The sequence below is a fragment of the Tubulanus polymorphus genome, chromosome 2 (assembly GCF_964204645.1).
Source record: "Tubulanus polymorphus chromosome 2, tnTubPoly1.2, whole genome shotgun sequence".
NCBI lineage: Eukaryota > Metazoa > Nemertea > Palaeonemertea > Tubulaniformes > Tubulanidae > Tubulanus > Tubulanus polymorphus.
The window spans coordinates 2,498,757-2,516,098 of NC_134026.1; the positions used below are offsets into that span (position 1 = coordinate 2,498,757).

Genomic DNA, 17,342 nt, shown 5'->3' on the forward strand with positions numbered 1-17,342 from the left:
CACTGAACAATATCACGCAAGAAAAAATACCCCTGCAATCTTTTGAAAACAACTGACCAATTCAGTTCCATGTGATTTGAATCTAACAGTTAATGTATCGACATATTGAACTAACAGTTAAATTTAACGATAACTCTCATGACCAAAACCTTGAAAAACTCAAAAAAAATCTCATTCGAGATTCAGGAGGTAAAACACTAAATGATAATCAGATATATAACATAGAAGTAATTACAACCAATAGATATAAATATAGAGTTAATTGTGGACACGTTACCTGTTCAAGATGCTCTTAAGCTATTAAGCTGGCTATGGTTATAAAAGTAATCAATCCACCAGGCACCAATAAAACGCTCTAATCCTTCTCTTGATTAATCGTTTATTAAAGCTCACATATACATCCACTACTAATGCTTTTAATTCAGGTTACTTTACCCTTGGTTACTGTATGAAGTAAGAGTATAAACGTTCCCCATCACTAGTTGCCAAACAATCACCACGACATTCGATTTTCGAGTTTGTCGTACCCTAGGCCAGAATATGTGGTATTAAACGTTTAAACTTTGTCTCCAATCAATCTGAAATAAAGGCTCTGATAATAGCCATAAGGCACGGAACTTTCATTGCAAGAATTTGAAATCCAAGTGAATTCTTGAAAACTGAATGAGATTGCAATAGCTGGTTAACCATGGGAACCGTGAGTGTTTAATCTGTTAATCGGGTTTATTGAGGTGTTAACAACTTGCTAAATACTTTCTCTAATGTTACATCATAAATACAAATAGCCAAAGTGAACACTCTAATGAATTCAACCTGGGCGCTATAATTGGAAAATGTCATAAAGCAGAATCTGAAACCTATCAAACTTAAACGGAACATCAAAATCAAATTTGCACCGATGACTATTGAGTTATTGTTCAGGGAATGTCACCCTCTCCCGCTCCCGCTCCCCACCCCCTTCCCCATCCCCCTCCTCTCTCCCTCCCTCCCTCAGTTCAAATACTATATTTTACTAGCAGAGATTCTGCATAAATGTCAAGACACTTGCTTTGATCGCGCAAATTGTTCAATTTGCAACGAATAAATAAAATGTCAAAGAATCAACTGCTTCATTCTTAAGAATAAAGGTTACATTCTATAAATATCTAGTGTTTTCTTGTTTGTTTTCTATGTGTGGGATGAAGGTCTTATCGTGAAGAAACATCTTCGAAATCCATTCATAACAACAAAAATCCAGCCAGGGACTGATGAAAGTGAACTCACATTTAACATTGATATTTCCCATTTCTCTGTACGTAATTTAGATATATAAATGTTGTCGACTATGATTAACGCATCATTACCTAATACAGCGATTATAGTCTCAATGAGCTGGAAATTCATTTAGATAATGAAAGAACGACGCCGGCGATCTCACATCCTTCTCTCTCTCTCTCTCTCTCTCTCTCTCTCTCTACCGAGTTCTGACCGATCGAGCAGTAAATTGATGGTAGAGATGCTTACATACATGCGCAATTCATGGATGGATGATGAAAGTATCCTGATAGGATTATGACCGGCGAACCACTCCTCAGTTTGATCACTGCCGCTCTTATACATATATGGTATAAGCAGCAGATGTGATAGAGCTGTCTACACCATCTGATCCAGCAATTATTATTCCATAGTTATATACTAGCATATAGTATACCAGGGATCTGTCCTAGGTCCCAGGGCCCGGCGGTTTCTGCAGTATCGCAATCAACGAGCCCCGATAAAAAATGACGGGTCATCCAGTTCACCGAGGGATCTGACCGAACCAGCAATTTATATTCCCAATAAACAAACATTTCCTGACAATAAATGACATCACAAAAAAGGCTCACACTCCAGCATATATATATATGTAGCTTATATTGACAACTATTGTGCGCGATGAAATGGAATGTTTTTATCGTAGAAATCTCTGCACTCGTATTTCCATTCAAATTCAAAACCCAAGAACACCTGTTTTTATCTGTTGAATAATTCATAACACTGAAACATAGCCATACATAACAACGGCCGAAAATATTAGTTATGATAACCGGAGATGAGTGTGTAAAACTAATTCCATGTGTATGAAATAACTAGATAGAATACCACCAAAATATCACATATAATCAAATTAATTAGCCAATCATAATAAACTATTATACAGTCTACTACAGTACATAGCACAAGTATTTGAACAGTAATTGGGGTAATTGATGTTGCCAAATATGTAAAACCTAATTATCAGTCAAGGATATACGAGTAGTTTAGTTGTGAATCATGCGCAGGCTTATCCATGAAAATGTCAAGGTACATGAAGAAATTGAAGCGTTGAGAGATATTGCCAGTTTCTGGTAAATGATGGAAGCGGGTCTGCATCCATTTTGTGCATTAAAACTCCAACTGGATCCCGGTGGCTATGATTGGTATCAACCGTGGACTTTATTTTTAGGTACCAAATATCAACAGAAGCTGTCTTAAGTGATGAGTGCAGTGATGTAGTGGCACGTGTCGAATGAACCGTGAACAATAAACAGAGACAATGCTGCTACGGCTCTTAAAGTTACCAAAGATGCCGTAAGAAGATTGCATCTGAAATGAATTAAACCCTACTTCTGCATTCAACCGACGACTGAGTCAAAGTGGACGGATTTAGATATGTAAGGCAAACTAGCGTCAGAGTCGATGCAAAATGAGCAAGGTCGACGTGTTTTCTACCGGAATAATTCGCCATCGAGAGAAAATCGATAAAAACGATGTCGCAGAATGACACGAGAGAAAGTTGACAACAAGGGTACACGCAAACTCTTAGATAGAAAACATGATTCAGCGTTTTACAACATCCGATAAATTAACAGTTCACCAAGGATACAAATATATTCTGTTGTCACCTCAGATTTATTCCAATTTACTGAATAATCAGAAATTATCAAAAATCAAAATCTTAAGACAAAATTCTAAAATATATTTCTTACCTTATTTCCTCAATACCTTATTTCCTCAATCTATGTCAATGATTAAGTTGCTCTAGGAATGATACTATATGAATGACTGCTTTGATCCGATGTATGTTTTAAAGTACCTTCGCACCCCCGGTAGTCAATGAACGAGCATAGAAGAGCTTCTGGTCATTCGATTAAAAAATCGAACCATTCAAGAAACCCGGTCAACGGAAATGAAGAACGATCTAAGAATATTGCGGCTGGACATGCCGTTCATCAAGCACTATTCACGTCTGGTCCGAACAATGGAAACTATGGCTATAGTAAAACTACGTCGTTAAGACTCTTCCTTTAAGAGGCCATGAAAAAATTCATTTCATCAATGAATTTTATCAGAAAGGTCACACATCCTGTGAATAATGTTAAATAGGATCATGATTCAAACGATCGTGTATATGACATTATTTTTAAGAGCTGTTTTTTATTCTATTCAAATATCACTTCTATAAAACCAAATATAGTTTTTCAGAGCTTCTGCGATAATTTCAAGACGTCCCAAGTTTGCAAGATATCTAAGTCTATAACTCGCAGCCTAAGATTATGTTATTATGGTAAATATTAGGAAGTCGTTTTGTAGACCATATTTAGAGAAATCAAGATAATTTCGATGGTATCATATATACGAAATATATACAGGTTTACAGACATTATAACAATGTAAATTCACTGGCAATTCTGTACCATCTTACACGCGAACGCTAATAACGTTACCATGGAAACAACATCAGTACCGATGATGCCAGACATACTGTCTGTACAAGGTGATGGGAGACGGTGGTACCTCGGAAAGTGGTGCTTGCCGAGCTTACAAGACTGATAACATGTCTAGTCGGGGTAAAGCGCGTTAAAGTCTATTCCTGAACGGAGACGAATGTTTAGTAAATAAGACAATTCTCTAGAGAAGGCATTAAGCAGTTTATCGCTATTAGTCGCCTTTACAATTTGTTTCATCTTTTCATCGGTCTCCGGTCTTGAAAGAAGTAGAAAAAATGTGGTAGTCAACACGTCTCTGGTATTATCATGCACTGGTATGTGCTCCTCATAAACTGTAATTATGATAATATCAATTGAACTCATCATTTTACCATTATGCTAAATCATAATAACAGGAAGCGTGACAACATGTGGCGCCGAATGGAAGCTTTTTCCTGCATTTAGTTTTTAGCGTTCTCGTGATAAAAGACGATTGTTTGATTAGTATCGATATGTATTGATTGGATCTCAGCGGGAAGTCGATTTACTTAGACGTCTTCAAACAAGTGAACATAATTACTAATTAGATAACTGTAATCAATTCAGCTATTTAACGAGATAAAACCCAGGAAGCTGTTATCGACAATTAGAAAAATTATAGAGCCAGCTTGATAGGATAGCACGGCTTCGTCAGATCAGGTAAAAATAGCCGCCAAACTTCCGAAGCGTTCTAAGACTCCCGTGGTTAACTGACCGATTGTGGACACCTGTCAGTGATGGAGATAGAAACGGCAACAATTCAACGATTCTTTGCCTAACTGTTCACTCCTATGAAAATATCAAATTCCTAATCCCTTCACGTTAACACCCAGGTGATCAATAAGTTGTCATGTTAAACACACTGATCAGGATTAACGAATTAACCATATATAGATAGTATTATGTAATACAATTGGGAAGTGTCACATTTTCTTTTTACCTGGACAATTCACAAATTAGATTCCTCAAATGACTAGTGCTTTAAACCATGCTTTGACACTATACTAACAAATTGTGAAAAATGATCTTCTTTCCAAACTCAGGGTATTATAAGAATAATATTATATAACTACGCCGGTGATGGGTCTATAAATCCTATTATGATACAATATTTTCTTAGCAAACAACAGAAAACTGTACATTGATTAGACAAGAACAAATGTGCCCAGATCTTGAAATACACTTCATATGCACTTCGCGCCTTCTAAAAATGTCTTAGAATTAATTTCCTTGTTTCGAAGTCATAATAAAACAGGGAGAAGTCAATTATGCGAAGGAAAATGAATTTGAATTGGAGAACTCGAGTCAATCGGAGGACACTCGCGAAATACTGGTTGTCATGGACGGACATGTTTTCCTGTTTTCCCACCGACTCAAAATGTCTCATATCAAATACACTTTGCAAGTAATATTTACACTCTGTATCACTTTATGTCAACGTTAAGAGGGAACAAAATGACTCTTGTATAAAACCGCATCAATCTTTAAGTGGATATATTGCCCTAAATCTTCGCGGAATATGTCACTCTCAAAATCACGAGAATTGAAAGACGTGAGTTTTCGCTCTTTATGCGAGCGACCTCGGCCAAGTGAGTCTGTTCATATTCAGAATTCAGAATCTCAAATATCTGGCTTCAAATGCCGGAGTCTAGAATTGCATGCATAGCGATCATTTATCAAATCCATCCACTGAGACAATGGATCTACATGACAATAACAAGGTGAACAGTAGCCACAAGATGAAGTACAGTTGCGTAATATTGAGGAAGAAATCAGAACTACGTCACCAGTACTGACGAGGCATGTATCTCTATATTAACCATAATGATTTATCAATATTGCTCGTTATAAGAAGACGATGGTTTCATATAGACTAATAGATCATGTACACCGTCTAACTTCAGGTCCAAAATGCCCATCTTTCTAAGACAATGTCTAGCAACACGACATCGAAATACAGACATTCTGTGAGGCATATGAATTTCTAAATTGATATAAATGATGCAATTTGAATGAATTGATACATCTACTTAGTAAGTAGAGCAATATAGCAATAGATAGAGTACTGTAACTTCTTAAAGATACTAGTTCCCACGTGTTTTAACAATGCTGTTTGTTTCTCACGTAAAGATCTTTCAACTCTCAACATTTGAAAACCGTGTTCAAAAGCTGCTCTCAAACGCTGGCATTATCTGATCTTTTGACTCATACATTACTAAACCGCTCAAAAGACTTTCTCTATCCAGATATTTTTGGCCACGCCGAGTAAAAATCCACTACTGTTCAGAATGTTAAGAGATTTGTTTCACCAACCACCACACCACAAGAGTCAGGGCAAAAACAAAGAAGAATTCTATGAAAGATGTGTTTTTTCTTTGTAGTAGGAGAGTTTAACCGCTGTATGTGTGAACAGAATGATAAGATATAGAACTGATATTCAATCCATAAAACCATCTTCCTTTCATGTGCACAGATAAATAACATCAAATGAAATACATGCCATGTCTTCAATAAACGTAAAAGAGTTTTATGATGCTTTTCAATATTTATCGTATCTCTGAGTTGAGGTTGATATCTAGTCTCGCAATTTATTTTTCACCAAAAATGATACATAAGTAAAATGAAACTCACTTCTGTTCAAAGGCAATTCAGACAAATCTTCCGAATTTCACCTTTTACGGAACAAGTGCTTCAAACTACACTGAGCTGTCTCAGTAATTATGGTTATCCAACAAAACTTAATTGGCTTCGCTTGTAAGCTGGGTATCACATCAGCTATATACTATATCATAGATATATCTGCTAAAACCAGTTTGAAAAATCAAGTCAGGTAAAACCATCTGTTCCTATTACAATGCACGATATTATTAACATAGCACAATAAAACAGAACTGTGCTAAAAATGTACATAACGTATTCGTATATGAATATATGTGATAAAACAGTTACAACTATATATGAGGAATGATTGATCACTGATTTATTCCAAAATTCAAAACATAGTCATCTAGATTGATTATTTTGTCAACAAGCGGCAAGCAGCAAAAAACGTTTTATATATTTTTTGTGGAAACAAGTTCTATATAATATGTATGTACATGGGGACTGCAGAAATCAAAGCTATTCATAAAGTCTGATTTAATAGCAATAATTGGTCTGAAAATGTAGAACATGCTCGTTGGCCTTTCAATATAAAACAGGTAATGAAATATCGAGTTTGCACTTAAAAAATATACCGAGTATTCGTTCATACCCCGAATGGCAAGTTGTTCTAAATCAAGAGACGTCCGCATAAAATTAGGATTAAAACTGAACTGGTACATTTTTATATGATTTATCGCTATTTGAGTTCACGACGTGTAAACAGATTGCGCGATGGTCGAGATGAAATCTCTCCGTTAAATAAATTCCACTTCCGCGGCTTCTGAAGATTTTATGTAATTATACACAGCGATGCATCTGTCAATGCTCGGTTATTAATACTAACGATTCGAAAGCGTCGACAAAGTTTGAAGTTTATCCGGCCACGAGGCAAATCACGACCCAAACAATCCGAACATCTGCCGCGCCAAACAGAGCAAACTGCCCTCGATACATTTAAATTTAGAGATGATTTTTTTTCTTCATTTTCCACGCGTGTTGAATGACGTTTTAATAAGTGCAGGACTAGACGCGCAATAATATCTGAAGATTTTCAAAAATGTTCAGGCGAAACATCAACAAACATTTCCCACATCATTTCTCTCATAAGAGTTGCCAAGTCTTCCTTCCCCCATGTGCTTATAACCTGGTAATACACAGAGCGCAAGTTGTAACAACCTGTTTACATCAGCAGCTATTGCGGGTAACACTCAAAAATACTTCATAAACCGTCATCATAAAAACATCTCTGGTAAACGTATGATATTTGGTATCATCAATATGTAGCTATCGTTAGAAAACTCATGAATCGACTTAATCCAACTTCATCACCGACTAATATAGAAATCAACATTACCTCACATTTTCTCATCCATCACTGAATTCTCCGACAAACTTGGCAAATAATGATCTCGATAGGAAATGGGGTGAATGAACTTCTCAGGGAGCCCCAGGTGTTAAATCAAGACTTTTATGGGACAGCGCCTGAATAAACAAGTCAACATTATCTACTTCACACTAGGCTCTTCTTCACTTTATCATTAAATAGATAGATAATGAAGTGAAAAGAGAAAGTGAAGACCAGCATTAATAAAAGACAACAGGTTTTCTATAATGGCGCTTCTGTTCCTACACATGACCACACAATAGAAGGGGTGGTTCCTAGATTTATTACGGGAGTGATGAAACTGCAGGGTCGTATTGTTTGCTCGTTGATTCCGGCACATGTTAGCGGTCTCAGCATTGTCTATACAGGTGACTGTCAATTTTCCACATCAAATCACTATTGAGCCAGGAGGGAGAATAGCAGTTAACCTAATCTAATCTGATCCAGACGACCATCTTTTCAATATTCAAATTAATTCGCAATTTCTCATATTAGATGAATCTTGGAGTATATAATCATCTCGACTCCGAGATTAAACGCAAACGAACTGGATTTCAACGATGGATAAAAATGGCCCCGATCGATATACACCAATTACAGCAGCTGCAAATCGAAGACATTTGACGCTTAGAAACCTCGTTTTAAAAGTCTCCACTCAAACCGACACAATACAACTAATTATTGATTATCAAACAACTGATGTAAACCTTTATCTTCTGATAAGAATCTCATATTACCCGATATATTAGTCACCCATTTATCAATCTAAAATCAAGAGCATGGTTTGTTGGGTTTTAATATCATGATAGAAACCTCGATCGACGGTTCAGCTTTGTGCGGTTTGTTTGAGTTTCTATCATGACACAAAGACCTATTGCGTAAAACACGCACACCAATAATTAGCAATTTCTGATAACGAGGAGTTTGAAAATATAATAACATTCGTAGAACCATACAGAGACAGGGGCTCTTCTCATTCGAGTGTCGCCGGTATAACATCCACCTATGGCAAGTGAGGGAATTGATGTTATCCAAGGTAGCTATGAACGTAAACAAGCTGATCAATAAAATGCTGCAAACGTAGAATAATCTCAGTGACAGGCACTCCTATTACACGCTCATATATGGTGATATGTACTAGAAATCTGAATATCATCAATGGACTGAAATGAAATCAGTGCAAGTGACAGCATGAAAATGTTAGATTATCATGGCACATTTAAGTATCCTGCAGTTCATAAAGAAGGAGTCCCAAACCCCAGAACACAACACAAGGCATAACTGTAGCGGGTACTCAATTTCCATGAGGATGCGATATTGATTCAAAGATTGAAAATATTCTTGCAGGTCATTGCTTGAAGATAAGGGTGAATTTCATGACCTTCATTTATTTGAATCAATTGAAAACTACAAAAAACAAAACATGAATGATAACAGGCCATTTGTACGAGATTGACCAAATCATGGACTAGAACAGCAGGTGAATCTGTCAACATCAAAACTAGATAAAAGCACTGCAGGGTGTCTACCAAGTATCAGACAGCCAGACACAGGCAATCAGAGGATTAACTCGGTTTTACATAATCTAATTTGATTTAAGAGATTATGGATAATCTAATTTGTTTTATAGGATTATACTGTTTGATGCCTGCTTCAGGATATTCACCGTGCCCAAAATTGAAGAGATTGTCCAGTTCCGACTTAGCATCATCAGTGAAATAGATATCTAATGAAATGTCACAGTTCAGACCTACTGTCAGAAATTAAACAAGAATTTGAGAATCCTTACATAAGGAAATCTGAACTTTTCTTACCTCAATATCCCTAGAAAGTGCCTCATAATAATTCCACAATAATTAGGGTAGTTTACGACATTTGACAGTACTTTCACTGTGCAAGCATTTCAGTACTGAATGCGTGTTGTGTTATGACAGTCTGGTGGTCAAAGAGTCATTGATAGTTCACCACTAATGAAGGTGTCAATCGTCAGACAAATATAATATAATGTACTGACCGGTGGACAAGTCAACCGGATTAAGAAATCTGTGGAACTTTGACGTATGAATAACAAACATTAAACTGCGAAAAATAGTTAATTTGCAGAAAGGTAAACCATAAAATCTGATTATATAAAACCAGTCTATTGAAACAATACATATCAGCTGAAGATCATGTTAAGTTCAAGTGACCACAATTTTATATACCATTTTAATAATTGATACTTGAACTCGATGAAACCATTCAGACTTGAGCTGCGTCGTCGAAATTACGAAATTGTGTGAATTTACATCGTATTACTTATACCAGAAATGTCATCTTTTTTCTAAGTCAAACATATTTCCCGTAATGATATAATCATGTCATTTACTAAACAAATTATTGTATATTACTGAAATTGTACTCGTCTCTGCACTGTTCAAATAATCATTCATTACCTAAAGTGCCACTTCATCTACTATATAACCGTCATTAACTATGATTCAATGTCTCAATAATGTTTTTTTTTTGTCCTCCATATCTTACGATGTTTGGCAACAATAAATGACTAACGAAAAATGACTAAAACTTATCCTGATTCAACCGCGAGTTTAAAGTTCGATGCACACTCATCAAAATTACATTCTAGAAGCTCCTCCAAATAGAAATAAACTTTTTAAATAAAACTTTGAATTAAAATTTCACATCCTTCTTCAGCGAAAACCTTAAAAACGTTCGAAACAATTTGAGAATATCGATTTGTGTTAATGTGCAGAAACATGAAATCATTATCGAATTACATGATACCGTATCACACTGATAAGCTTACCGTTTTCCGTTTCAAAATAAATGACATCTGACAATTAACGTATAATCCAAACTGCTACAATTGTTTCAATAGGGTAACCACACGAAAAATGTTACAAACACTGGCAATTAAGTCAGTTCGGTAGAATAAATCCTGTTTATTTTGGTTTCGGAATTGAAACGTTTCGCTTAGCGATGAAAATTCCCTATGGTTATGACGCGACGACAAATCGACTCAATGAATGCAGAGTCCTGGCGTGCGCACGAATCAATGAGGACAACACGACTATGAGTAGAGGGGAGATAGGTGCTGCTAGCTGGCTGCTCTTATCTATCCACATATCACAATATTTCTGTTCTTTTCCTCGATAACTTCGGCTTTAAAAACCAACAAAGTTTTTATTCTCGTATTATTTGAAAACCTGAATAGTTGAATAGTTCTGCACATAAAACTGTGACCTATACCAGAAACGTACTGTTTTTGTACATCATTTTTTATATCGCAGAGCCTTAAAGTACCCGGGTATGCGCGCTAGCGCGACAATACAAACCATACTCGATTGAATATGCTTTTTGAAAGAGAAAAAAAATAGTGAGCAAATTCGTCATTACCTTTTATTTGATACAAGTTATACACAAGCACTTTTGCTAATATTCCAATTCAACCCATAGAGGGGGAGAATCTACAACGAACAAACGGTAAAACACCTGTCTTAAAATGTGAATCTTAAAAGATACTCATCTACAAACACCGCAGGTGATCATCTTAGAGAAAACCATCGGAAGTGTTGTTTAAGTTATGTTTATGCAGCTGCAATTAGTATTAGTTACTTTTAAACGTTTATTTCATTCTTCTAATGAATGTTTTTCGATGCATATGAATCATATAGGCATGATGCGCACCACAGTTAGAAATGTAAGGGTGGATTTGAAATTTCGAATGTGCCCTCCTAAGTGTTTAGAAATTTTTCTTTCTAATAAAATTCTAAAAATACCAAAAATGAATCCAAATGGGCCCAAATAAGGGTCCTTTTTGTCCGAAGTTTTCTGTGGGAGGGCCACCAGAACCCCGACTAATGTTTCTCTTTGCAGCCCTCTTTGCCAAATCTACCCTATTCAAATAAAGTACCCATTCTTTTTTTCAGGTCCACTCCCTTCCTAGATCTGCCGTTGAAATGCATGGGTTTCTTGAAAAGATTAACCCGCAAAATTTGATTAACAATTTTAGAAACAAAGTAAAGATGAAAAGGAAATGTCAGATATTATCAGATGAACTATTGAGATGGCCTTGTTATTTCACGTTCAATTGATTCTTTCCTCTCATAAAAAACGTCTTTGATGTTATTTTTATATTTTTATGGTCAATGGTAACTTTACACGCACTCAACTCGACTAACGATGAAAAATAAAAGTTCGCGCGAATAGCGGAGAGAGCAACTTTGACATTTTGAACAAGTTCAAATAAGTGCAAATACACGTACATATACTGTGTTATCTGGAGAGGGATGTCCAGTGATAAAGGGACCTATTGAATGACATTCGAACAAATATATGATCCTCAAATCATTAACAATCTAAACATATTTCATTATTGAATATCATAAACATCGGAAACCATTCTTGACTGCAAACTATCTACAGTTAATGAATTAAAACTCTGTTCAAAACTGTCCAAAAAATCAATTTTCTATCGCTACTCACCAACTCACAATATTAGCTCAAACTGGCTCAAACTGGCACAAACTTACTCCAAATAAACATTACATATTTCAGACGATGAAATGATTGCCTGGGCTCTGAACATTTTCTGTTGAAATATCATTTTGACCCCTGATAATTATCATAAATGTGTTAATTGCCGAATGCTGATTGGGTTGATAGATGTTTAAATGCTGTTGTTGACATTTTATTGACCGTTTTTATCGTAATTACAGCAACTGATTCTATCTAATTTTCACACTTATTATTCATTATCACCGCAACAATTAACGTCTCGGTTTCCATATAATCTCATAATGAGATTAAAAACTACTTTTTATCAACAAATTATTGACATTTATGACATGTAAATCTGAGCACAAAATGAAACGGGCCCAAAACTAAGGTCTGAGGGAGGGTTGCACCCCCAATATAGGGCACATCATATAATCAAAAGGGCACGCCGAAAGAAAGCTTATCCGAAAACATTAACTCATTTTTAGTAGAGAACAAGCTTATGAATTCAAACCTTTTTAGGTATCAGTTTAATACTTTTCATATTCCCGTGATATCTAAGGGCAACTTAACATTCTTAGGGGTTGCACACCTCCTGCACCCTGGATCCACCCCTATATAGGACTGATAGTTACAGACAACGAAAAATTATTGGGTTATTTTCATTGAAATGAATAAACGATTGCTCAAGTGCAGGTGGTGGGTATATACATAATACGTGCACAAAATGTGTCAAATCGTACTTTAGTTTATTTGTTTTCTAATTAGAGCTGTAGAGTAAAGGCAGTCAATAACTACCAAGTATAACAAAGCGGTCTTCTACTTTCGACAAGTATTTGCGTAAATATGTGAATATACGTTTTAGCTGCGCGCGAAAAACTTGTAGAATAATAATAGATTTAATAATGCACTATTTTACGAATCTTTAATCCAGAAAACAGTTTTTCAGGAAAATGTTTTTGTTTCGATTTTAGCTTTTAAACTCGGTACTATATCATTCCCACTTCTTAATTGATTTACTGGAAGAAAAACATAATTTTCTGACCAAATCTGGAAAAAAGAACAAGCTATTCTTCGTTCGCTGCTTTACAATCATCTACGCGCCCGTTATAAAAAACCTATTGTAAAATCTATTTATACATTTCAACACCAGGTGATTTTTTTTCATAGCCAAATTGTTGACCCCTGACAGCTGTCGTACTATGAATATCCTATTGAGCGGCACATTTACCTTTCCTAAAAGACTGGTCGAGTATAAATACGGACTTAAGTCAGCTTTTTCTTTCGAACACAATCCTGAATGAATAGAAATTATGAATATGTCGACAAATTCATTAAATTATCGCCTTAAAAGAATTTTTTAAGCCATAAAAAATAATTCATGCGTGATATATTAGAAAAGTTTTAACAATAGAACAGGAAAATGATGCTAACAACTTATCAGAACAAGAAATAATGGAAATATATATTACCCGCATAATTCAAAGTGGAAGCATCCTTCATAAATAATTCAAGTATTTGACAAAAAAATTCCATCGATTGTCAGCAATAACAAATGAATATTGGATTATGATGTAATACTTGTAAGAGGTACCATATGCTCTAATGCATGTGTAATCATCTAAATCTATAAAATCCTTATCAAATGCAAAACAAAATATTTATCCAATCTTATACACTGACTAAATAAATATAATAGCTTAATGATTGTACTGACCATTGTAAATAAAGAATTCATAAGCGGAATCAATAACTCCGAAATTGTTCATTGACTTTTCAAATAGGCCTAATCAAACAAATTAAAATAAATAATAAATATTTTGTTCAATGAGTGAAGTTTAAATAAACATTTCAAGTATAGACGGGCAGGCTTCAACTGGTCTGTATATCAGATGGTTAACATTGGTGATCCTTTTTCATATCTAGAAATACCAGTATACATTTTGTAACAATTCATTCCCGAGAATGTTTTCACTGTTTTCTTCAAATAATTCTTTTAACAGGAAAAAAATACGAAATCGTTGGCTATGAAAATTGAGAAACTAGGGACCTCTTCTATAGTCCTCTTTAGTAGTTGAGCCTCTATTTTCTCAATTTTTCTAACATTTTTAGCGTGTTGTAGGGCCTTTAGAAATTGAGAGACGGAGTTGACGTAGTTGTAGGTGGGCCAGGCGAATACCGGTGTGAAAGATTGGGACTTGGAAACTGATTGTCACGTCACGCGCGTTTAGCATACTTACACGAGTTAAAACCATCCAAGCGTAGCATACACACACACGTGTCGCTTCGCGTGGATCGCGCCATGCGCAACGACCTTGCAATGAATGCACGCCTACGCTTGCCACAGTAAGCAAAATTGGAAGCCTCCCGCAATGAGTATCCACTTACCGCAGTAAACATCACATATGGAGCCTTCCCGATATGGCTTTACGCTTGCCGCAACAAGCTTTCCTACACTTACACCTTATAGAAAAACGAATGCACAAAATACCTATAGAAATAAATAACAAAGACATTGTATGAGTACAAATAAAAATATCACTTTTATTATCATATAAATTTGTTATACAACAAGATTCATTTTGGCTTCGCTTTTTACAATAAGCTTGACTATATTGAACTCATTATTGCCTAGAACTATCCTGGATAGTATGAATATCCATATAAAATAACAGTAGATTAAAAGAACATATCATGCATTGATTCTACCAGGTTCACGAGACAAAATATCAACCTTCATATATATTAGGTTTAAAACCATGCACTCCCAGACCAGTAATTTTAAATAAAGAACCAGCTAATGGATCTGTCTTTTTAAATTCCTCCTCAGTATATCCCAATCTAGAAGAGGTAACAAAAAGTTCATCGTAATTGGGACCACCGAAACAGCATGAAGATGTTCTCTTAGCCGGTATTTTCACAGTACGCAAAAGCTTGCCTAAAAATAATAACGTTTACTGGTACATACTTAGAACAACAACTTTTTGGGTGTTTAATTGTAGACAAGATAATGAAATTATTTTCAATTTCCAATACAAGCGGAAATCAAGTCATGTTGTGCAGATACTACTGAATGCGACAGATTTTATAAAAGTTTTACCTGATTTAGGATCAAACCTAGCAACTTGACCTCCGTAGTAACAAGCAATCCATAGCATTCCTTCGTTATCGATACACATTCCGTCAGCTGCACCCATATAGTCATCAGAACCTTCTTTCGGAAATTCAATGATGCAACGTTTGTTACCTGTAACGAAAATGCGTAACGTTCGACACAATTCTTGCTCAATATGTCATATTTGTCAAGTTGCATAAAGCCGAAAAAGGACTAAAATCTGAAGACTGTTGATAACTCGTTTGCTGCTACCGTATTTGTCCCAGTTACAACTATGAGATGTCTTGCAGTTGGCAATAGGGCTATTACATATTCAAAATTTGACCTACGAGATTACCATTGAGAATTTTGCAAAGAACTAAGAAAAATAATATACCGCCCACATTGGTGCAAAACGATTTTGGCGGTATAGAGAGTATGGCAGTATATCGGGGTTGTTTTACTGTGTATTTGTATAGAGATGTACATTGAAGAAACCTGGCAGTAGGCGGGGGTGCCTGGGGGTAAATGGAAGGGCGGTTTATCGGGGTTGACTGTATGTCATTCCGATCGCCAGTGCAAATATCAAACTAGAAGGTTCAGCAATAAAATAGCAATAATGTGTAGTGGCAATGGTGGCTGAATCAGTACTATGGAGGTAAGTGGTAGTTGGCAGTGAATGTGTTACTTTGTAAGATGCAACTGAGTGTAGTAAGGGTCTTCAACTTACTCGCTACGCCTGTTTCTTTATCATAATCAAAGGCATAAACTCGGGAGGGAATACTATCGATAAAATAAAGAATCTTATCATCAAGACTCCACGCGAGACCATTCGAAATTGAGACTTTATCGGTAAACTGTGTAACCTTCTTGTCTTTATCAATGCAATAGAGAGAACCTTGTTCTTCTTCAAAATCAGTAGGATTTCTTCCAAACGTCCCTGAAGAAAATGAATGATGAAATCGGAAGTCGTAAATCTTGTGAAAAACAATCTAATATCATTTAGCTCGATTTTTAAAGGGATTTTGTACCTGCCCAGATACGACCAGAAGAGTCACATTTAGCGTCGTTGAATATTGTATTTTGACCTTCTTCAACTGAAGCTATCACAGAATAATCATCAGGATTGTTCCAATCAAACTGAATCACTGATTGACCCAAACTCGCCACAAATCCACCTTCCTTCCTCGGCAGAATGAATGAGGTATTAGAATCTACAAGTCAATCATAAGTTAAATTGAGCAAAATCACCTCCTAGTAGAAGACAATCTCATAAATTGGTCATTTCATTAAAATACTTACTACCAATAGTAATTTTTTCAGTGATATTTGAGTGATAATTCCACCGAAATATTCTATCGACATCCGCCCATATGTTAACAAAATAAAGTGTCTGAGTCAATTCATCCCAATGAGGTCCTTCTCCAATTGCAGAAGCTATGTTCTTAAGAACGCAAGTCATTTTTGTTTCCGACATGGTCTTCTGTAGCAGTTTACACAGTTAAACATGAACCATAGACTTCAACAAAATCAGTTAATAGATTCTTATGTCGGCGGCATATAATGTAAAATCATATAGATAGAGTGGTAAAAAAGTAGTTCATTCTAATGATTTAGGCCTAAGGCACTTTTTACTTTGAAAACAAAAGTAGGAGAGATGTCATCTTATCTTACGAGAAACAGGTCATACAAGATTAAGTAATCAAAATACCAGTCTGAATTCCATACCAGACCATTTACGGGTTCCTATCAAAAACTGTACATCTTACGTTAGAAATAAATAAAAATACGAGCCATTACTACGACCTTGAAATGAACGCGCATACACTTGCCACAGTAAGCATAAGCGGGAGCCACCCGCTACTAATGGCCACTATCCGCAGTAAGCACGTCAACGAGGAGCACTACCGATTCGGCTATTTCACTCTTCACCTAGCATTAACTGAGATTAGTAGAAATTCATAGACCTTTAAAAATA

At 35.8% G+C, this 17,342-nt stretch overlaps 1 protein-coding gene across 2 annotated transcripts; it reads right to left on the reverse strand.

The window, feature by feature from the left end:
- Positions 1–14,824: 14,824 nt before the first annotated feature.
- LOC141900233 (regucalcin-like) lies at positions 14,825–17,306 on the reverse strand. Of its 2 annotated transcripts, XM_074787030.1 has the most exons (6): positions 17,273–17,306; positions 16,667–16,883; positions 16,396–16,578; positions 16,095–16,304; positions 15,371–15,517; positions 14,825–15,208 (listed from the first exon to the last, which is right to left on the reverse strand). In XM_074787030.1, the coding sequence occupies exons 2-6, from the start codon at positions 16,839–16,841 to the stop codon at positions 15,000–15,002; spliced, it is 924 nt and encodes a 307-aa protein (XP_074643131.1). In that variant the 5' UTR covers positions 16,842–16,883; positions 17,273–17,306; the 3' UTR covers positions 14,825–14,999. The 2 variants fall into 2 exon arrangements, with proteins under 2 accessions (XP_074643131.1, XP_074643130.1); XM_074787029.1 differs by lacking the exon at positions 17,273–17,306 and having other exon boundaries at positions 14,826–15,208; positions 16,667–16,945.
- Positions 17,307–17,342: the final 36 nt, after the last annotated feature.